The sequence below is a fragment of the Pseudopipra pipra genome, chromosome 15 (assembly GCF_036250125.1).
Source record: "Pseudopipra pipra isolate bDixPip1 chromosome 15, bDixPip1.hap1, whole genome shotgun sequence".
Lineage (NCBI taxonomy): Eukaryota > Metazoa > Chordata > Aves > Passeriformes > Pipridae > Pseudopipra > Pseudopipra pipra.
Window position 1 is genome coordinate 12,132,492 of NC_087563.1, and position 23,828 is coordinate 12,156,319.

General features: G+C 41.9%; 1 protein-coding gene across 11 annotated transcripts in view; it reads right to left on the reverse strand.

Moving 5' to 3' along the window:
• The window catches only part of SGCD (sarcoglycan delta), a 347,493-nt gene that overhangs the window by 46,623 nt on the left and 277,042 nt on the right, over window positions 1–23,828 (reverse strand). For all 11 annotated transcript variants that reach the window (XM_064671961.1, XM_064671955.1, XM_064671959.1 and 8 more), the window contains 3 exons: window positions 22,794–22,881; window positions 20,440–20,559; window positions 6,576–6,648 (listed from right to left, as the gene is read on the reverse strand). In XM_064671961.1, coding sequence (XP_064528031.1) covers window positions 6,576–6,648; window positions 20,440–20,559; window positions 22,794–22,881 — 281 coding nt within the window. The remainder of the gene's footprint in view (window positions 1–6,575; window positions 6,649–20,439; window positions 20,560–22,793; window positions 22,882–23,828) is intronic.

A 23,828-nucleotide genomic window follows, 5' to 3' on the forward strand; every position in this document is an offset into this window, starting at 1 on the left:
TTTTTAAGACCTCACATTTATTAGCATCTATTTTCTACTCAAGGTTAGCGGTGTGCTGCACAGAGAGTTAAAAAAAGCAAAACAAGCTCACTTTTTTGTTATTCAAAGGGGTACATGTGCACGTCTGACTGTACAGATTGGTCACACTGATGGGGTTTCTCTCAGGTCCCAGAGGACTTCTGGCTCACACACCTTTGTGAGCAGCACTCGAAGGTTAGATGAATGCTCTGATTGTGGAGCAAGTGATGTTCTGCTGTTGAAAGCTAATGACAAACCCAGGCACAATGTACCTGGGCAGGATACAGATCTTGTATACAAGAAAGGTATTCAATCTGAGATAACAGCCAGGATTGACGATTAATATCTCCCAGGAAAAGATATTGTTTGCGTTAGGAAACCCCTACAGAATAAATGCAGAGAGAGAAAAATGAACTTGGCTGCTGGGTTTTATTCAGGGCTCAGAAAAAGTTAAACTGGTTTCTGTCTGGAGCCATTGCTCCAGTTGCAATTATGCAGCTTAATTATATGCAGAAGAAGAGGAATCTTGTGTATCTTTCTACATCATTTGGTGTACCAACCAGGAAATGAGAGGGATATTTCCACTGCTCTCTACCTCATAAGCAGCGCTGTTTGGCAGCATTGCCTTTAGAAATCTGCCTTTTCTTTCCTATTCCTACTCCTGTTCTCACTTGAAGGACCACATAGCTTTGATGGAATATGCAGGCTCTTGCACCCACCCATGCCAGGAGCACAGGGGACAGGAAGGCCTCTGGGAAGACTCAGGCACACTGTGCAGGATGCTTGACCACCAATTCCAACTGCTTTGCCTCTTTTCTCAAGCTTGAGACTATCTCATTTTTTACTTCAGCAATATACTGTGTTCAAAACAGCTTCCTACCAAGCTCCCCTTCCTGCCAAGCCTGCTTTCACTGTCCATTAGTCCTCTGTGAAGAGGATCTGCCTGTCTATGGACAGATCCTATTAGCAGCACTGTGGACAGGGAAGGGCCATGATTTATCCATCTGGGATAAATCAGCAAAGCTCTGTCAACACCTCTACCACTTCCCAGGTGTGTGCCTCCTGAGCAGCTCATCCAAATCTAGGCTTCACTTTCTAAAAACAGGGAAGAAAAGGACACCAAGAGCTAAATCCCCCCTATCTGGCACTGGGTGTGAAAGAGATGAAGGCCATTAAGAGATTTGCTGGAGAAAGAAAAGGGAACAACAATCCCTTCTCTCCTCCTTTTTGCAATAGAAATACCGTAACAAATGTAAAGATCCAGCAATCAACTGCCTCCTTAACTCCAAGTCTTACATCCAATAGTGAAATATGTCTTAATGCACCACGCACAAGAAGCCTATAGAAAGACTGGCCTTGATTTGGGAGGGCTGTGGCTCGTCTATGTAAGAGGACAGGTAGCAGCTTTGGAGGGATGTGAACAGGATGAAAGACTGAAGCAAGGTGGCTGCAAATTCAGTGTGCCTTCTGCTCTGAGAAGGTCTCATCCAACAGCAAGAGTTTCAGGAAGTGTTAACTGTCATGGGAAAATTGTTAGATCAGATGTGGTGTCCTCGATAAGAAAATGGAGTGATGAGGAGCTCTGCCATTCAAAGAAACTTATCACTCATAAGGCCACCCAAATTAGCTTGAAGTTTAGAAACCAGGAGCCTGGTCTCTCATTTTAGTTGTATATGAATAGATATGTGTTGACTTTAATGGAGATAGTTGTACAAATCCAACTCATCTGTATCATATGATAACAGTGCTACAATGTGGAAGGTAAAGCTTGTCCCAAGAAAAAAAGTCTGTTGTTTTTTAAGCTGGTAAGGACTACCAAAACTACTGTGATTGCACTGGTATAACAAAGAAAAAAAATTGCATCCTTTGTGGCAAATCAATCGGAAAATAACACCGGCTAAATACAAAGGTACATTGGTTATTTCCCCCTTGCTGACACCTCAGAGGAATCCACAAGTGTTTGTTGTGAACTAAACAGTGTTTCAGTATCACACCCTAGTCTTTATAAATTACTTTCATTTCTCACCAATAACTTCCTCTTTCATACCATTCATTTTTTGCATTTGCTTTAATTTTTATTCTCTTAATCTTTATTAATGTAATGGGTTTTAGACAGAAACATTATATATGTTCCTACTTATCTATGCTGCCTTGTGAAACACAGCTGAGAGAAACCTTAATCTGACAAGAATTATTGTTTTTTGAAATGAGTATTGTTACGTTAGCCGAGCACTGTATTTAAATTGTTTTTTGTTTTAATAGGTCTCTCTTGGACTATTTGGGTAGTTCAGTTCTGTACATTGTAAGGTAGAATTGCTCTAATAAAACCAAGCTGCAAGCACATTTCATCTGCCATTTTGTACTTCCAGTGCTTCATAATTAACTTTGGTCAAGAATTACCCCTTTAAGCCCGAGGGATTAATTCTCCCTTAAACGTATTTGTGCATTACAGAAAAAACAGTCATCCCTTGGTTTCCTGGCCTTGGATGAGCGATTTACTGCATTTTTAACCTACAATATCTGTGGATGAATTCCAGGTGTGTGCTTGCCCCCTCATGGAGTGAATTTCATGCTGTCTGATTTCTTTTTATTTAACTCTGGGAACAGAAATACTCTAAAGCAGGTTTCTGTGCTGCGGGTGGCCCTGCCCAGCAGGACCTGGACACTGGGGAGGTGCTTAACACTGGCTCTGAGCTGGGGGATGGGGGTGGATACTCAAACACAGCACTCCTCCCCTCCTTTTAATCCTCTCCCCTCAAACTATTTCCCTCCTTCCTTATTCATTGTCCAGCCTTTATCCTTCACCTTGGAAGAGTGCTGATCTTGTGTTTGATGGACAACTTCTGTTGGCATATATTTGCTTTTTTTGGAAAAAGATAAATAGAAAAAGGCAGGTGATTCCTGCCAGTGTCAAGGAGAGGCTCTCAAGACAGGCTCTTGACAAGTTACTTGGATGCTACTAAAATAATCCAGTGAGAGAAGGTCATATTGAATTCAACTTTTATACACAAGCAATCACATTAACATATGTTGAAGGCACTAACCTGCTTTAAAAAGAGTCAATGCAGATGAGTACAAATATTTCAATGTCCAAACAAATCTCCCAAGCCCTCCCCTTAAACTATTTTGGGATGATACAGGATGGCAAAGTTAAACATTCCAAGCATTTGAAAATAATTTGAAATTGTTTGCTTTCCTTTTTACTGTTTTGGACCAGTTTAGAACCCAATGAACAACAACCAAAACATCTGGGTGTCTAAAATTACTTTAAATAAGTAAAAAAATGGAAATGTTTGCAGAAATATATAAAATAATTTGTCAGCCATCTCTAGTTTTCCAGTAATTATTAGAGAATATTCTAGAGCATGGGTAGGAAAGTTAATTACACCCTCCACTAAACAAGACATTTATGAGTTCTGGCACTTCTACCATAGGGGACACTGAACAGGATTGTTTTAGGACACATTTGTCTGTCTGCAGCAAGGGAGAGAACCTCCTGAGAAGACTCAGCAGCAAAGTCCAGACCTGGCTCAATGAAGCACCAAACCAATTCTTGCAGCCTTGTAATGGGCTTAGCATGCAAGGAAAAGGCTACACACATTTATCCACCAGAACTGTCCCCATCTAATCCGTTGCAGACAAAAGTATTTTAAAAAGGACACTGAGAAAAGAGGCCCACCAGGACAGTGACCACCTTCTAGAGCCACTGACTTACTAACAGCTGAATTACGAACCAAAGACCATTCGTCAGCTAAACGAGGACAAAGTCTGTTGAGAACAAGAACTTGGGCTGTGTCAATTGTCATGGTACATGGGCACAGCTGAAGGCCTTTGGGATATGGGAGGGAAAGAAGGAAAGAAACAGAGGTGACTGGCACAATAGCATACTGCCTGTCTTGGGGAATTCAGACTGTTAAGGAGAGAGGAGGAAGGGAAGGAAGACATTCAGGTGTCCTGACTCCCAGTGGTGACAGGAGCAGTTGGTCTCCTCACTTTACCATAGCAAGAGTGGCTGCCACCTTACTTTGGAGTCTAACAAAAAAGCAGGAATCCATATGGAGGTGAGAAGAGCGAACGGATAAATCACTTAACTAATCACAACTGTTTGGTCCAGGAAGAGAGAGGGAGGCTGGTGGTGCCTGAAGCAGCTGAATGTGCACTTTCCACCTGAGAACTTCAGCCTAAGGAGTAAAGAAAGTTTGCACTATTTATTACAGAAAAAGGTCTTTTAGAGTCAAGCCAGCTACTGAGTGTGTGTTTTCAATGCTGCTTTCCCAGCACCTCGGGACCCATAGGCTGCCATTTCATCCAGTCCCATGTCACTGCAGCATCTTTATAAATAGGCAAAAAGGACAACTTATGCACATGCTCTGCTATCAAAATAGGAAGGAACCAAAAAATCTCCCCTCAGAGTAAGATTATTTTCGCTATTAACTCTGTACTGCCCCCAAAAGGCACCACTTTGCCTAAGAAGCAGCCAGTGATCCAACATGTTGAGACAGATGGATAGTTCTTGGTTTGGGGAGGAACAGAGGATTTGTTTAGGAAATCCCAATACAGTGCAACCACTGGCTTTTTCCTTCTCAGGATGGTGGAAAAAACATTTATTTTTGCCAAAATAAAATTGTCAGAAGCACACATAGTATTTTAGGACCCTGTGGGACTTTTTTCCCCAAGGTAAATGTTATTCAATAATTTTCTTTTAAAAAAAACCCAACACAACAAACCAAGATAATCCAACAGATTTTTACAGGATTTTTTTCACCAAGCCCACTAATTTCAAATGAAGTTGGTTACCTAACATCTCTCTACATAGTGAAATAAAAACATTTCTTAAAGCAGATACACTGAATCAATCCCTTGCATGGATACTACCATTAATTCATCTCAATTTCATTTAGCTTAATTTTCTTTGGAACAGAAGCATACTCAATAAGATTAAGGCCATTTTAATTCACATTTGTCCCCTCTAATATGACATCCTACACTTATTTGTATTATTTTCCCCTCCTATCTTTAGAAAATTCTTAAGTAACCATAAACTTGGACCTAAATTTTGCATCTCTTTTGCACTACTCAAAATAGGACCTGGTTACAGAGATGCTGCTGGATATTTTAACCACGATCTTGCATTTGTTTTTTTTTTTTTTTCCTGAAATTGTCAGTAAACATGGGCTATGCCAAAAAGCCTTTGTCACCCAGACTTCACCTAGAAATCCACCCACCCACTGATGCCTTCGTTTGCTTGGCTCTGCCCAGAGAAATGGAGGGTACGTGTACCCTGTCCTACTGCTCCCTGCCCTCACGGGGCTCCTTCCACCACTTGGAGCTGACCTGGCAGCTGCAGGTCAGGCTGAGCAAAGACCATGTTTCCCCTTTCTTTAAAGGAAGTGTACCAAAACTGGGAAAACCACAAGGCAGGGTTAAAGTCAGTGCATGGAGAAAGAGAACAAACTTTCATATCAAACTGAATCACACCACCCCCACTCTTGCTGTCGGACCTATGAGCCCCAGAATGCAGGGAACAAATGGGAACAATTAGAGGGTTTCCTGAGAGAAACTGAAAGACAGAGATAGGCCCAAGGAAAGGCAGATGGGATATTCTTCGTCTTCCACAGTGATCTAGCTGGGCCACAACTATCCCTGGTATCACAGCAGAGAGAGTTCATGAGAGGTGCTCTCCCACCTCTGTGCATCCACAGCAAATCTGCAGCACTCATGCACAACTTCAGCTGTCTGAAGATTGCTTCATCCCCAGAGTTTCCAGCAAAGGAGAGTTTGCAACCCAAGATCTAAGGACAAGATGTCCTTCTGGAGAGTTTTTTTCATGTTTCTCTCTCTTTCTTTTTCTAAGGAAGGATAATTAGAGTATTGAGGCAAACCCCTACAGCCCTCTTGGTCAGGAAATATCAGGAGATTCAGTCAATAATTTATGAGGCCATATGGTTAGTCTCTTCTCAGAGACTAGCCATCTAGTCATCCAAACTAGCCTGTAGTGCCACACATTTTTCTTTTTTTAATAAAATAAATATAACACCCAGCATTAGTTTGAGGGCAGAGCTGGTTCCCAAGGGCCGTGCTGTTTATTCCCTCCTGGCACATTGCTGTCAGCAAGTGCCATCTCTGCAAGTGTCAGCAGCTTCATACATGCACAGCTATACCCCGTGTAGGTCAGGGAGGGTTTGCAATTCTGCAAGGCGGATAATACTGGGGAACATTATCCTTTTGCCTGCTGCTACTCCCTGTGATCCAGCACAGATTCCAGCATCTCCCTGCAAAACCAGGAAAAGATCTGGTTTTTTTCCAAATGCTGAGCCCAGGGTACACAGAGCACGTTACAGAAAAGAAACGATGCTCTCATGACCTGTGATTGCCTTTAGCTCGGTCATATCACATGTAAATATGGCAGGTCCCTTCCCTTCCATGGCATCCTCTTTATGATGCCTTTCAAAGCCAATCCCCGAGCGCTTATGCAAAAGCAGAAATGATGCCCAGCAAAATGCACAACTCCAACAAGGCTCCACTGAGTTACCATTAAACCATATTCCAAAGTTTACCTTAGTTCCTTGAAGGGGTCTGCCCTGACATTGGGAGTTTCTATAGATTTAGGGAACACTGTGCCTTCTGCTCCTGAAATCACAAAACAAAACAGAAGACAAATTGTAAACATTATAAGCTGTTATCAGGGGAGTGATTGTCAAATCATACCTAGGTGCAATTTAACCCATTACCTGACCCCATTTCTCTCTTGCACATCCCTTCTGTCCCCAGAAAATCCAGACCTTGATCATCTGCAACTGGTTGTCTTGATTACAACTGGGATTTGCCTGTAAGCTGCACTTCTGGCTGGAGAAGCAGCTGCTTGCACCCCAACTGTGGGAAAAGTTTGCTGATCCAAGTGATGCAAGGAGCTTGGAAAAGATACTCCTTGTTAATCAGGCATCTAATCCAGCTACATCCCTCATTAATGAACCTGGATGCATGTCACAACATTATTTCTTTTGCTGGGTTCTTAGAGATACTTAAAGGAGAAAATTTTTGGCTCTATTACTGCAGATGCCTCTCTGGTCAGGCTGTGATCCTGCCTGGGCAAAAGGAGGAATGTGTCCACCTGACGCAGCGCAGCACAAGTCCCAGCCTGGCCACCAGTTTAATGTGTGACCCAGAAGTCATCTAACTTCTGCTCATTTCCCTCTTCTCTCAGAGATGGCGGGGAAGAAGCACTCCCCCCATTTGCTGACTGGCTTTAGATCACGAGCTGTAAACTGCTGGGTACTGTGAACAGTTTGCCTAAGTTTCAGGCCACTGCAATCCTCTGCACAGCCCAGTTGGGCCATTTCACCCAGTCATCCCTAAACTGTGTCCGTATTTTGTGATCAAGCCATGCTGTCTTCTCTAGAAAGATGTTCTCTCCTCATATCATTGTCTCAAGACAAAGGCAGCCCCTGCCATCCTCTCCTAAGCCTTTCCACTAACTGTTCTCATTTAAAATGTGCATCTAATCTGAATTGGTCTCACTTCATCTTTCAACCACTAAATCTTCTCGTGTGCGCCAGCCAATCGACCGCACATGAGCAGAATCTCCACCCTCTGTAGCCAGATACAACCTGCTCTGGTTCTCTGAAAAGTTTGGGCTTTCTGAATCAATTACTGTGAAGCAAATTCTCTGGAATTCTCATTGCTCTTTTCTGAAGCTGTTCCACTTTTAAAATACTCTGTTGGAACACAGGAGTCCCCAAGTGCTGTCACCAGCACTCTGTGCTGCTGAACATCACGTTCCCGCTCCCACTGAAACTTCCAGCTAAAACACAGCTAAGAATGGTACTAACTGCTTTACACACAGAGTGCACTAGAAATTAATGTTCATGTTCTCCAATATATAGCTGTCAGCCCAGTGAACAAGTATGACCTGTCTTCTTAAATTAAAACCTGTGGTCTTGTCTTCAGATTCATTGTGAACAATTAGTCACTCATTATCTACAGTCATCACAGCGATCTCAGTGTTGCATGCAGACAGAACCAGTGGCATTTCTTTATTTCTTTAATTCTTTTTTTTCTTGATAAAGCTATTTATGCAAACTACAGATCCTGATGAGAACTTCTACAAATACAATTTGAGATATCTTGTAACATGTGCTATTATAATGGTTACCTATGAGCAGTCTGGAAGTCACCACTACAGAATAACAAATGTTCTGAGACTATGCAAAACATGTTAAGAAAACATCCTGCTGTAACTTCTGCTATAAGTGAGAAACACCTATGGCTTCAATAAGACTACACTTTCTTTGCACTGAAATAAATTAAATAAGCTGTCCCACTGGGTTAAAGAAAAAAAACCAGAATGAAAACAAGCACTCTAACATTTATTAAAGAACTCCAACTCTTGTCAAGCTAGAGAGAAACAAAGTAAACTCAAAGATGATAAAAGCTGGAATCTTTATACTTGGAGTTTGAAGTTGATCCTGTGGCACAATAGAGATATTTAGTTCTTAACTTTACTATAAACCTTCATCGTTACAAGTTGTCACAAACAGCTGTAACTTGCCAGCCATGAAGGTTATTACTATCAGATCTGTCCTCTCTCAACAGTTTCCAAATGATTTAAGTCTCTGCTTATCCACTCGATCGCCTTGGCTCTTGGCTTTGCACTGAAACGTAGCAAAAGATAGAACCTGCACATTTCTGCATAATAAACCAGTGATTTTTGGGGGAAGAAAGATGAGGAGGTGTAGCTGGAGAGACGCACATAGATATTCTTGTGCCCTTTCCACCCATATGGTGACTTTATCATGGAAATTTTAATTCATTTTTACACACCTTAAGTCAGCTAGTTAAGTCATGCAAAGCCCAAAATAACGAACTGCATATAACCAGAAATGCCTGCCAAATAAGGAGAACCTTTAGCTTGTTTCTAAACTTGGGGTTTTCCAGGCTTTCATTTTAGTTTAAATGCAGGAAGCAACACTGGAAACAAGGTTAGTGAAACTTCAATGCAGTCATTTCAGCAAGGCTGAAAAAAAAGAGCTAGCTATTCCTTTCCCCCATTTCCTTGTTTTCCTTTCCCTACACAGTTCTTAAACCCCCTTTCCTTGCCTCCTTTATTCCTAGATCCATGAAACAGTCCCTTATGCGCTGGGAAAAGGAATGAGATTTCCAAACCCTTCTGTTTCTCTGCTTTGATCAGAATCAGAAGTGAACCTGCCTTGATAAGGCTTCCTGCCCTGACAATATAATTTCTTATTATTCTCCTTTAAGAACACAGACTCTCCCAAAGGGCCACCTGTCCCTGTCAAGGAGTAGGACATCAGCCATGAGGGGATGCTGAGGGACTAGGACTGAGACATCCCTCCCCTGACTCTGGCTGTCAGCAGCTGAGGGACTCCTTGAATTGGCCGTGTCATCCATCCACTGCAGAGACACTGATAAACTCTCCTCACTTCCCCTAATTCTCATTTTAAGCATCCCCATTTCCGTAGCAGGGGGCTGATAGATGAATTAAATATTCTGGAGAAGTTCTTCCTTTGGTTTCAACCTGCTGCCTGATGATTTCGGTAAAGAACCATCCTCTTCTTTTTGTGCTACTGGAAATTTATATTATAGACTTCAAATGTGTCCCCTCCCATCAGCCCCCCCTCTCTTCTGTGCTGGAGAGTCTTGGTCTCTGCCTGGGGGATTGGCAGCTCCCGAGGGAAACAACTGCCTTGGACTAATTCAATTCCACTGGACATTTGTGTCAAAGTCTGGCTTTTGGCCACTGCGGAAGTCCCCAGCCAGGCTGGGATAACATCAGTGCTGGATGGAGTTGAAAGTGAAGGCTGGAGGAAGTGACCTCGTTTAGTGGTTGTAGAATCATAGAGTCATTTATGTTGGAAAAGACATTTAAGATCATTGAGTCCAACTGTTACTAAAGGTTTTGGCAAAAAAAGAAGGAAAATTTGAGGGAAATGTGCTGTTGACACTGAATTGGGCTATTCTGTCTCTGCTGAGGAGAACTGGAATGTCATGGAGAAACAAATGACTGAAAATACGAAGTCCAAGGTTATGTGCTTAGAAGTAGTAAAAATTTCTTCTACATGCTTCCAGGATGGGAATATCCCTGGATAAAAGCTGAATGCTAGTCATGATTCATGGCAGTGGGTCAGAGCCAAAGGGATGGCAAACATGACATTAAATTGAAAGGTATGAGGAAAGTCTAATGCGAACAGGAAAAGAAAAGCACATTATTTTAAGAATCATCAGTGAATCCTTGAACTGGGGGTCCTTGTGGCCTTCCAGCTCATTCCCAGGGAGGAGAGTGTACAGGGAGGAAATACTGTTATGACTGCACTAACAGGAAAAGTCTATCCTACAAAAGAAGCCTGGAAGGACTTTTCTTTGTAGCTTAGCAGCATGATGGCTAGGGAAGGATACTCATGCTGTGTATTAATACATTAGGAGGATAAATAACATGAAGGAAAAAGAGCTACTGGCTCTAGGCCAATGTTGATATGAGAGCAAGTGGCAATAAACTGGTCCCAAATATATTTTGGAAGAAAAGTGTTTTATAGCCAAAAGAGGAGCAAAATGGGAGCAGCTTTTCAGTTAGATGGGACAGACAAGCTAACAGATTTGACAAATTCCTGACTGTAAGACGTGGTGTCTCAAAACTAAGGGACAATATTTGCAGGACCAGCAATTGCCTTCTAGTCTTGCACTCCTCTAGTTTTGTTTTCACTGTCCTCTACCCGAGGTTTTGGCAAGCAGTATTAAAGCACAGCTCCAACAGTTCAAGAATCGGCTGCTACAATCTCCCTTTTCAATCAAAGTACTACCTCCTCCTTTCACTTTTACTGAGTATAAAGCAAATGTAAATTGCATTTATTATTGTACAACACAGCTTCTGCTTCCTAAATTATCTGTTATTAAACTATTTTCTACCTACCATGAAAAATGCCTAACAGAAAATTTCTATTTCTTTGCAAATACTGAAAATATTTTCTCATCATATGAGACTCTCTGCTGTTGCTAAGGGTAACTTATCTGCAAACAGCCGAAGACAGAAGAAAACAATACTATCATTAGTATTTAAACATACTGTACTGGACATCCCTAGGCAATGAATTATTCTTTCTTACAGTGTTATATCAGAGGGACTTCTGTTAAAGCCATACCTACTGATTCCCTCTTCTGACACTGTGTAATTTACCATCGATAAATGTTCATAAACAGTTTGACTGAAAAATCCATAAAGCCATTTCAGCTTTATTTTAAGTTCCATTTAATGTCCCTCAAAAATCATTTCATCAATGTGTTTCCATTAGCTGGTTCTCTGCCCAATAACTTAATTCCACACAATCAGTCAGGAACTTACAAAGCATATGACAGGATCTACCTAAAGTATTTTGAATCACCATAAAGATTCACGCAATGAATGTTTGGCTTTTGGGCTTTTTTTCCCCTTTCTAGGGCATAAGGTGTGGGGGCACAAATGGCAGAGACCCCTGCATGTGTTCACTTCATTCAAGAACAGAAATCATGAGTCCCACGGCAAGAGAACATTTACAGTTCAATTTCAGGGTTTGGAGATTTCTTTTTTGTTTCTTTCTCTTCTGTCATTTGAGATTCAGAAGAAACGCTGTGAGAACAGGTCTGTTTGTATTTTCTCTGGCTCTAGTCGTTTCCTAGAGCTCTTCTGCCACATCCAGGACACAAGCCTGGTTGTGGTTGGAATCAATGCAAGTGATCTGCTGGAGCAACATCCAGCTTCTCGATCTTCCCTCTTCCCATTCTGTTCCCATCACAGGAGCCTCCAGTGCCACTGGTCTGTTGCATCTAATGAACAGCTCCAGTTCTTGCACAGGAAGACACCATCCTTTCTTCTGCAGAGCTTCTGCCTGACACAGCAGTCTGTTCTCGCTGTTCCCAACGTGGAATAGCCAACAAAAAGAGCCAGTGGGCTGGGCTTTCGGCAATCATCTTGTTCTATAACATGAACCCAAGATGTGGCATAAAACAATGTGGTTTTTTTATCCCAGTTTTGCATTGAAACAAAGCACAAGCATTATGTTCTGTATGTGCATATTGGTCTGCCAGCCTCCTGTCAGAGTGCCTTTGGAAGCACCAGCCATTCTTGTCAAAATGTAGAGCTGGTTGATCACTCTCATGAGCTTTATGAGAAAAGACTGAGAAATTGCTTACACTCCACCAAGGTAAAGGTGATAGTGTGAACTCAATGCTGGCTAGATGCCAGCAAATCCATAGGGAATGGAGGAGCTACAAATGCCACAAGAAGGGAATAAATCTCAGCCGGAATGTGCATCTTAACCAGTAGCAGATCCAACCAGAGGAATGTGGGCATCAATATTTCAGCTTTTCAAAATGCCTCTTGCTTTCCCTGTGTGCTGCACAGCACTGTCCTGGCACCTTCCCTGGTGCAAAGGCAAGGGCCATCCCTGCTCCCTCTGGCCAGAACTGAGCTCCAGACATCGTGGCAGGACACTGTTTACACACCACTCCCTCTGCACGAAACTTGCTTTAAGCTTCCCCTGCCATCAGCTGGAAGAGGGAGAAGAAGAGCTCAAATGCAATGTGATGAGAAGTATTTTTAGACTAATGATTGATGCTCCTGCTGTCAAGGGTAGGTGGCAATCAGCTGAACAGCACTTGGGGGTGAACAGAATGTGAAGAGAAATCAGGTTTCCGCTCAGGTGCGGATGCACCTGGTTGGCTATTCCCCACTTTCCTTTTTCTTTCCAGACAACACATTTCTTTCCAACTCTGTGTATTATTTTAGTAATAATTCCAGACCCACACTACACCTTTAGTGTTGTATATCATTGCTTTCTAATGGATTGAAGACTCAGAGCCCTGTGACAAACTTGGAGATAAAGTAGGTGTATCTTATGTAGTACTGTGCAAATGAGGGGGGAGGAGAAGGATTTGCTGTGATTTTTTTTCCAGCTCAAGTCAAGAGGCATTGAATAGTGCGCTGGTGATCTCCATAAACTACCTCTATTCCCACTATTATTGATCAGGACACATTCAGAAATTTGTTCATGAAAACACCCATCTCATGAGGTTCTCTCCTCTGTAGGTCTCATCAGGATAATATGTAACACACTCAGAAGGCTGTGTGCAAACAGATGCCCAGGAAGTAAATCCAATCCAATTCAATACAGGTAGAAATTATTTGTGGCTGCCTCTTTTAATTCCTCACTTTAAAAGCCTTATTCATCCTTAATTTATGTTTTTAAATGGGTGAACATAGTAATTGCTGTTTCTCCCCTTGAAACCCATCAAATCCGAAATCAATAAGAGCTCCATCTCAGGGCCCAACAGTAATAGCCTGGTTAGGTTAAGCCAGTGCACTGAATAAAAGCCATAAACCTTCATTCATGTTTCTTTCTAAGATTCTATAAAAATAGTTCATTGCAAAGGTCTGTCTGTTTGCCTTTGTTGTCTAAGTGTCGGGGAGTTGTTCTTTTACGGGCAATCAAGAAATCATGAATAATAATGGCAATAATGAAACCATCAACAAAGTGTTTGTAATAAAAATGCAATATAAATTATTTTAAATCTTTTGGATGTTGGTCTTGGCACTGTGTGCACATGGGGAGTGACTCAGCCCATCGGCTCAACTGGGCTGTGGCTGAGTTAGGACAGATGGGAAATCCTGGTGACTCCAGTCCCACCAGCTCTGCTGGGTGGAGGAGAAACAGTTCTCTGACTCATAGTCCCAAGAAATCAATGGAGCCTGGTTTTAGGCTAGAAAAGTTGCAAACAATAAGATGAGATGCAAGCTCTAAGGTGAGCATGTGGGTTATTAGTGATGTATGTGCCTGTAGAGATACCATCTTCAGCAGCCTTGCCTCAGAGGTTGAATGTCTGAGAAATATAAAGAGAATAACAGAAAAGAACAGGTAGGCTCACATCCAAACTGAGAAAAGATATATGAAGAAAGGTTCTACAACTTATGCTGACCTCTAGATATTTCCTTCTTGACTAGTTTTTGGGGTCCTTCAACACTTTTTCTGCAGCTCAACAATAGCAATGTCATCACTGAATTCCTTTGAAGCTGTTCTTGGCATTCTTGTACAAAGTTGCAAAGAAACTCAGGAGAGCACCTGAAGTAGGAATACACAGTGGAAATTTATCAAGGAGAATATTATGTGAGCTTCAAACAGATCAGCTGGGGAAGACACTTAGGAAATAAAATATAAATCTGCCACACTTTTAAACTTGATTTCAGTGTTTGGTAAGTGTACAGTATGTTTCTTTCATAATCCTTGTGACATTTAATCAATATTAATCTGATGGTGGATGATTCTTCTTTTTCCTTAAACAGGATTAAGGTAACGCAATATGAACACACATTTCAGCCTGGACTCAAAGCCTATACACTTTACATAAATGCTGTCCTTTTTGCCTGGAATGTACTTTGAAGTAAAAGCAAACACCAGGAAAACTCCTCAGTACATCTCCCTCCTGACACAAATTGTTCTCACCAAGAAAGACAAGTTTGCAATCTGGGTGACTGGATTTTGAAAAAGAAGAGCTTTGTTGGACTTGCCACTGAAAGGAATGGACAACAGTGTCTACGGCTATTTTCCTCAAGGTAGCAGAGCCATCAGAAATATTAATTCAATAACTGGTAATTTTAATTTCTTCCCTTGCAGAATATGAGGAAAACTTTATTTGGAAGAAAACATCCAAAAAACCCATCTCAACCTCTGGGAAAAAAAACCCCAAACCCACCCAATACGACCAAATCAGATTTTTTTTTTCTATATAGCTTTTTAGTTGTCACTGCTGATTACAGGTTAAATCACTTTGTGGCACTTGACTTCTATGTGGATGCAGCAATAGCACGATTACTAACTGAGAGCAAAAAAAGAATTTTCTTGCGGCTTTAACCACTGATGGGAAACATATGTTTTTGCCCCCCCTCCCCCAATTCCTTAGTTTTGCTAAACATAATTTTTTGCCATCATCACAGCTCTGCAAGGAGTGCAAAGAAATGTGACAGAACTCTGCTGCCACGACTGAACGCTACAGACAGTGGAGGCTGTTTCCAGTCTTGTTAGTGACAGTGCTAAAACCTGCTATCTTCATTTGTCAGCACATTTCCCTACTTTTCTCATTTTGTTCCCTGTCCCTTTTGCACAGGACCAATGACTACAGGACAGCTTGGCAATTGCTCCGGGACTGCGTTGCTGTTACTGCCTAATTACCTACGGGCACTGCGCGCTGAATATTCGTAGCTGCTTCCTAGAGAAGTTCATACATCTTCAGCTAAAGGTCAAATGCCTGTCCAAGCCTGGCGAGCAGCCGGCTGTGGCACGCTCTTTTCTCTGGTTGAGAGCACAGAAGGGAGCTCTGAAGCAACTGATACCTTTGAAGCAGACTAAGCAAGCAGGAGCTCATTTGCAACTGGGTGAACCGGGAAAAGCCTGTGGCCCCCGGCTCATGGAACAGCGTTTGCTTCCAGAAGCAGAGTAAGGTATCCCAGTGAGGTACCCCATCCACACTTCAGCAGCACCAAGCCAGCTTTGGGCTAGAGGCACCTTCCCCTCTGCTGCCTTTGTAAAGGAAAAGGATCACAGTAGGAAAATGTCTCACATTCCTAAGCAATAGGTATTGTAGCATCATTTGTCCTTCAAAAAAGCTACTCACAGACCTGTAGTAAGGACATGTTTTTCAGGAAAGAACACAAAACCCACACTACAAAGATTCAAGCTTGGCATTTATCCTCAGGCGTAAAGTTGCTGCAGACTCACTGGTGAGACCAGAAAGCTCAGTTTCCTCTCTGGGTCAGGCCTCATTTCAACACCTGGCTACCAAAGTTGTTCCCTCTGCCACAAACACATCAGCAAAATGCCATTTTGAAATTGTAATGGTTGCTGTAAAGGGCAACAGTGCATGTCCTGACTCATAAATAATGGCTTCTGAAGAAGGGTGCGTGCTGTAAAAACGGGTGGTAATTCCTGGCAACTGTTAAATTTCTAGCTTACACTACCCTCTGAAATGATTGATACCAGTCAAACAGCCTTGGTGGATTATTTTAATGAAATATAACCACTCTTGCTGTCATTAAAGTTACTCTTCTGTAACTGTTGCAGCAAGCATAAGCTGGAAAGGACATGCCAAGAAGCCACTAAAAGTGTAATATGGAGGAAATGTGAGCACAGCCTTTTAACCAGGCTGGCACTGCAGCCACAGGGCTTCTCCCAGATCAAGCTAACACAAGGCTCGCTGAAAATGTTTGTATATGTGAAACTTTAGAGACAGCTGGGCAGTAGTATTAGTTCAGAGTTAGAGACAGTAGTATTAGTTCAGCACATTCACAAAAAAAATGTTCTCCTCTTGTCCAAAGTGAAGGACACTGCAAATGCTTTTTTAACCCTTCCATGGGTAAGGAGCTCCAGCACTTTCTGCAAGTGCAGAGCAGGTTACCCCCTCTGCCTCCAACAACAGAAAACTCCAGCCACAACCCTCCCATTTAAAAGAGCTCTTTATAGGACAGTCACAGAATCATAGGAAGATTTGGGTTGGAAGGGACCTTAAAGATCATCTTGTTCCACCCCCCCTCCATGGGCAGGGACATCTTCCACCAGATCAGGTTGCTCAGAGCCCCATTCGGCCTGGCCTTGAACACTTCCAGGGATGGGGCAGCCACAGCTTCTCTGGGCAACCTGTGCCAGGGCCTCATCACACTCACAGGGAAGAATTTCTTCCTAATATCTAACCTAAATCTACTCTCTTTCAGTTTAAAGCCACTCCCCCTTGCCATGTCTACATGCAGCAATCTCATTGATTATAAGTTTGGGCTACGTTGCTTTTATCATTGGTGTTCCCCTACCAAACCCTCTAAAGTCCTTAGTATACAGCTCATAAATAAAATGCTGGAAATGTGCCTTGAATTTAATTACTCCAAACTTATTCATAAATTTGCAAAAACATTTCAACAGCTGACTCCTCTTTCCAGGTGCATTCCCAGGCAGCTGGAGAGAAACTAGAAGAAAAAAAATGTTCCCAATCTAACATTCCAGAAAGTCTAACTTGTGGTCAGCATTGGCATGCTCCACACGGTTCATTGCCCAGAGGGAATAGGCTAAGGTGGAAAAAAGCTACAAGGTAGAAACAGAGCTACTGGCTAATTATTTGAAGGCAGGGCATGGAAGGGTTGGTGAGATCAAAGGTACATTTTAATCAGCCATGGTGCTGGGGAGGGCTGCCATGCCTGGCAGGTGGGTCACACTGCTCGGGCAGTCTTTATTCTGGGAGATGAAAGGCATCCTACCCCACTCTTTAGAGTATTTATACAGCTATTTCAGTTAGAGTTTACCACAGGGAAACACTTTAGCCAAATTTTTATCATTAGGCTCCATTAGCAGAAAAGCTTCTGCTGTGCTAATCTAAATGTCTAAGTGAGAGGCACATTTTCTAGGGACCCAGAGTGGGAGCAATCCCTCTATTGTTCTATTACAGAGAAGGGACTTTGTGGGTTTGTGATTAATCCTATCCTTATTGCAAAGCAAAAGGGTAATCTTAATAGTGGTTAAAAAGCGTGGTTGATTTGTAATGGGACACCATCCAGCCCATGCAATCCAACTTCCCACACAAACCTTCCTCCACATTAAAACCCAGGGACTTCCATAGCCTGTAAGCTGCAGGGACACATCTTTTGTACTTTTATCTCAGCTCACTGCAACGCATGTGTATTCCCATCAATATTTAGTCTTTAAAAATATTGGTTAAATTCATCATGAATATTAAACACCAGAGTATACTGGCAAGTTTCCCTGAAAACAAACTTCAAAAAATAATCTCCAAAAAAGATGTCAAGGCCCTTGGGAGAACTGACACTGGCATGTCATCAGATGTTGTCTTATAAGGCTAAATTAAGCATCTGACCAGAGTTTAATTTCTGTAAAAACTCGTGCTAATTTAAATTGCTTTAGATTTAATTAAAAATGGCTTTCTATAGAGATAATAATGTAACTCTGTTAATTAGTATCAAGTGGCATCTAGAGGGCATATTTAAAAACTAATCTGGAGAATAAATAGAGCTAATTAACAGTCAGAATAATGCTTTATGATGGTCTTTTATTTATAAATGCTATAACGTTCAATAAGCTATTAAATGAAATTGTAATTAATATATATCAAAGTTATTTTTTAATACTCTTTTAACTAAAGAGTATTTCTTACACAACATTTTTCAGGCGATCTGAACACGTTTCGTTTCTGGAGGGAGGGAGGAGGGGGAAGGAGAACTGCTGAATGATGTACATACAAATTCAATTAGCAGCAGCTCATTTATCTGCCCTGTGCAGAATGTCTGTGTTTGTGAGCCCACAGGGCCATCCTGTGAGGCACTGGTTTTGTCTCCGTGGTGTCTGCAGAAGTGCACTGCTGACCAAGGCACTGTGGGGCCGTGTAGTGGGCAGAGAAGTGGCAGATTTTGCCTTCAAAATCTAAGCCTTGCAAAACCATGGCCAAAGGGCTCAAAGGGCTGCCCTTCTCCTCAGATAGAAGTTCCCATTATCTTCCAGTCTCCCCTACGATGACAGGTTGGACTGAATTCACTACATCAAATAAAATCACTGAAGTACTCTAAACTACATCATACATGAAAATCAGAGGCAACCAACTCTGTCTTTTGTGTCCTTTAATGCTTATAAATCAGAAATAACTCCCCCAAATACAAATCAAATAAAAAACACTTTCATTTGTTATTCTGCACTGTCCATGCTGAGCAATTTTTTGAAGTACCACCAATGGCAGCACATGTACTACTTGCATTTGTTTTTAATCCATAATTCTGTGTATTCCTCCCTTTTTTTATGCCTTGCTAGTGTTGAAAAATCCTCTAGCTACCCACTTCTTTTCTCAGACAAGGATTCAGCATTAGTTTGTAGCACAAACTTTCAGAAGAAACTTTGAAGACCATACAAAGAAAAAAGTTACTGTCACTAGCAAGATTCAAAGCCAACCACGAGAACTGCTGCTCTGACCTGTGTGAGATGACTTTCATGCCAGATTGCTGACATGCACTTCCCTCTACAACAAATACGTGTTCAGCAACAATGAGAACAAGCTGAGATTATTTACATGGTGTAGGTGGGTGCCAGCAGACACACACCAACAGCACCTGAGATCCCAAACACCAGAAAAATGATCAAAGGAATTTGTCCGTGTACTACAAGTCAGACTGGCCTACAGTGCAGACAAAAGCACTGGAAGAAATATGAACATATGGTATAACACTTCCCAGCATGGTAAACAGCCATGGCAAACACTTTTGGAGATAAAATTAGATTGTGGAAGCAAAGCTGGAGAAAAACAAAGCCAAGTATGAACTCTGAAAGCATTTCAGCTCAAGGTCATCGGAATACTTGCCATGTAACATCACCAGTGTTGTTATTCTACCTTTTCTTTTCTGACAGATTTGCAAAAGCCAAAGAAACCTCGAGAAACACTCAGTTGAAGATAAAAATGAAAGTGCACTACAGTGATCAGCAGTATTTTTGATGCTGTTTATTCTGGAGACTAAAACAAGGCAGAAACTCAAAATAGCTATCAAAATTAACTCCTGGTTTCTCAAAAGTACAAAGTAACTACAAAGCAATATTTTTGTAAGTATGTAATCTGAAAAGCACCTTGTAAGGAAAAGTTTCTGCTTTGGTTTTCTCTTTCTTTGTTTGGCTTTTTGTTTGTTTGTTTGTTTGTTGTTTGGTTGGGTTTTTTTGTAAAACAATGATGTAAATCTCTCTTATTTAAAGGTCTCCAAGAAAACACTTAAAAACTGTTTCTTACTGACTCCATCTACTCTGCACAGGAGAGAAGGCCAATGTTATCCCTTCCACAACACCTCAGAGATGCACAGTGTGCTCTTGCAGGGGGCTAAGGAAAGACAGCTAATGGAAAGGCCACCAAACTCTTCAGAGAACTAATGTGGGATCCTAATTAATTTTGACCTTTTCACTGCAGGTTTCCCTCTTGGTGTTCATTTCAGAATGAAGGAGGAGCTGGTGACAGTGATGGAACCAAAAACATGAACCCTGAGGTTTCCCTGTGCACAGTAACTGCAGACATGGACACACCCTTAGAGCCATCCCTCACTGTCCTTCATCCCAGACACAAGAGATAAAGTTGTTCAGTTTCCAACACTGGTTTAAAGCTACTTTGCTGTGCAAGACAAACCACTTCCAGGGGAGTTTTTTTCTGGAGGGGAAATAACATATTGTGAAAGTTAAGAAACCCCTCAGATAGAAACTCCTGGCCATTATCTGCTTGGAGAAGATTCAAAGCAATAAAGACAGCACAAGGTTTTATCTCCAAAAGTAGCTTTCAATAAGTATGAAGGAAAGTCAGGCAAAACTAAACTAAAATTTGAAGATGTGCATATTAAAACTGATTTAATGAACAAACTCTTACCTAAAACTCTCAATCTCTCTGCTCCAACCACCACTTCGTTGTCATCTGCAGAAAACAGCAATTTTCCAGAGAGGGTTTTCACCTCGAATTTTTGGCTGTGTGCTTCCACTGCTTGGGGACCTAAGAGGAGGATCACAACCTTTTAGTGAAAAATACAAGAAAATAATACATTTCATAAACCCATTTGCTGAGATTGTCCTAATAGCTCTGCAGATACAACCTGCATCTGAGACACTAAACAGGAGGTCTGTGCTTTTATATCTCATTAGAAAAGGGCAGTTTTCTACCCAAACAAGAACCTCTCAACTATTTCTATCTGTGGGTTTTTTTTTTAATGCTTATGTATGCCATAAAATCACCATTAAACTCAATACAGCTGGGAAATTTTTACAAAAAGACAGTAATGTGAAACAGTAATGAATATACCCAGCCTTGCTTTGAGAGTATTGGTGCAGCAGTAAGAGGCATCAAAAGCTTCAGAGTCCATTTTGCTTAGACTGATACTGCAGTGTAAAAGATTCCTGTTTTTCTGCCTGTTAAATATATCTGGTTTAAAATTCTATCAGTGTCATGCACAGCCCAATTAAAAAAAAAAAAAAAAAAAAGAAAAAAGACAAACACCACCACAGGAGCAATTGTTTTCTTTTAGAATACTTCAATCATGTACAGGCCAAGAAAAATGGCAGCCTCTCATGTTGCACAAAGTTTTTAGACAAGTAAAACTTTCCTTCGTAGATCTTATTTCAATTCTGGTGCTTTTCCTGCGGGCTGCTGTGCCCTGCAGTGCTGGAAAGCCTCTGGCAATACATTTTGTTGTGGAGTCTAATAAACATCAGCTGCCTGAATAGCAATTCTGTGCAGGTTTGTGGCTCAAGGGCTGCAAAGAGCAGAGCCCTCAGTTACTGACCTAGGCTAAACTTCGGACAAATCACCTTCTAAAAGCCCAGCCAACTCTGTTCAAGCCACAGTCTCCCTGGAATATTACCCTGCACATGGCAGGGGATTGGGCTTTGCATTAATTCTGGCCATTTTCATGACTAGTCTCATTTCTCAAAAGACAAGAGAAAGAAGACCTGAAAGCCAGTATTTTCTTATAGGCAGCTTCAAAGTCCATCTCTACCCAGTGTTTCCCTGCACAGGCCATCTGTGTTGGCATCGGGGCACACAGTCACGCACATGGTTCTGACAACAGAGAAGTGTGGCCATGCTGAGATCCCTGGAAACACTTAAGAACTGTTGCAGCTTTTTTGAGAAAATCCATTACTTTAAGTTTGTATTTGTATCTTGCTTATTAACCACCTCCCTGCTCATCACTGAAGCAGGAGCTACATGGGACATCTTTGCTTCACTCCAAAACCAAACCTGCTGCCAAATGCAGAAAAAGATCAATAACCAGAACAGCACACCAGGAAATATCACTGAGTGTGTCCTCCCAAGCTCTCATGACATGGAGGTGCTTTAAGTTAACCAAACAACCTCTTGAAAATATATGGAGAAACAACAAACTCAACATGTTCATTCTGAATGTGAGAATCAGGGAGCTTGGGGTTGAATTTATTTCCTTCCTCCAGGCAATTTTCACGCATTCTGCCTAAATAATTGCTCACTGAAGCTGCATATTTAATTATTTAATACTGTGACTAGAGGCCAAGATGTTATATAAGCAAACCAAACAACCCAGCCTCGATGTAGAAACATGTTTATGAATTACTGGCTCTGCCATTCAGCAATACTTCTCCCAGTCCATGGATAAATCTCAATAAATATATACCTATCCTTTATCATATATATATTATATTACCATATATAATGCATTAGTCTCTTTCAACCCAAATTACACATGAAATCATTCAAAGGCTGCTGTGCACCGGCAATTTATGAAACACCCATTCTTCTATCAAAGATACTCATGTTTGGGAGCACAAGGGAATTCTTCATCAGCAGAAGGACTCTAAATTACAAAGCATCACAACTCAGCCATAGATGATCTCCAGAGTTGCCAAGATTTCAGGCAAGTTGTAAGTGTCTTAGGAAAAACTTGTGCTTGTTACAGAAATGTCAGCCTGCATATGTTCTTCTTGACAACTAACATTTCTGTCTCTGCATTGGCTTTCAAATGAAAACAATGGTCTGCTTTGTTATCAGACAGCACCAGCCAGTTGCCTCTCCAGCACAGCTTTCATGTCTCCAGCTTTGTTTCCACAAAGTAGAGTAAAGTTTTCATTTGTACTTCACAAGACACCTGGGCTCCCCTCCTGAGCGCTGTCTGAAGCCAGCACAGCATCCCACAACACATCCGCTTTCATCCCTCCTTAATCCTTCCAAGCAGGAATCCTTCCTTTTCCCCTCCTTACCTGTTACAAGGCGAGTGAGAACTTTCGTCTTCTCATTGAGGATGTTCACTGTCACATTTCTGGCGGACTGGAAGTACAGCGGGTTGCCCTGGAACAAGACCACGAGAACAAGGATGTGAGATGGAAATGGTTGCCTGGGATCAGCCTGCTTGAGACACCTGGAGCTTTGCCCAGCACTGGGGTAACGGCCCCAAGGTTGGGTGTGTGGTTGGGGTGCAGGCTACCCTGCAGTATTTCAGGCTACCCTGCAGTAATTCTTATTGTCCAGGATAAAACCAGAGTGCACAACCACACCTTTGGCCCAGGCAGTGATCCAGAGACCAGCCTTGTTTTAGGGATTGTTGGCTTTATTGCTGGTATAACCTAACCAATCTGCTATTTTAAAATGTGCAGATGATATGGGGACCTGACCTAAGCTTTGTTTTGGGAGGGTGGCTGAGTGCAGCAGTGCATTTCAGAGTCAAACCTGCAATATTACTTCTGATGACTCCAGTGGGTGACTCTGTCTACCACAGGGCCACGTGAGCAGGCCATGCCCAAGAGCTGGGAAGGAGAAAACCTGGTGAACTTGTAGAGAGTGCCTTTCAGCTCAAAGCACTTATGAATCATCTGGCATCTATCACCATCAGACTGGGGTGGGATGCCAGCTTTGAATCAGACCCATCCCACTGGGTCTACAGAACACAAGACATGAAGTCTTCCCCATTCCCCACTTGACCATAGAGATTTCTACCAATTTTTCATTTTTATGCTTTCAATACACCTCTGAGAGAAGAGCCAGAGCAGCTGTAAACACACAGGAGCCACACAGCTACCTGGCCACATCCATCTCAGGTATTTCTCTTGCAGAGCAAAGCCAAAGAAAACCCACAGCTACAACCATCTGGCTCCTTCTGTGTGCAAACACATCCAAGACACCGGGGAACTTGTGTTTTCTTCAGGCAGCTCCAGTCTGCACAGCTGGTTTCTCAGGGGCTATTAGCCACCTACAGCACTAGCACAGGGTGACCCCAACTTAAATCAGCCAAAAATCTA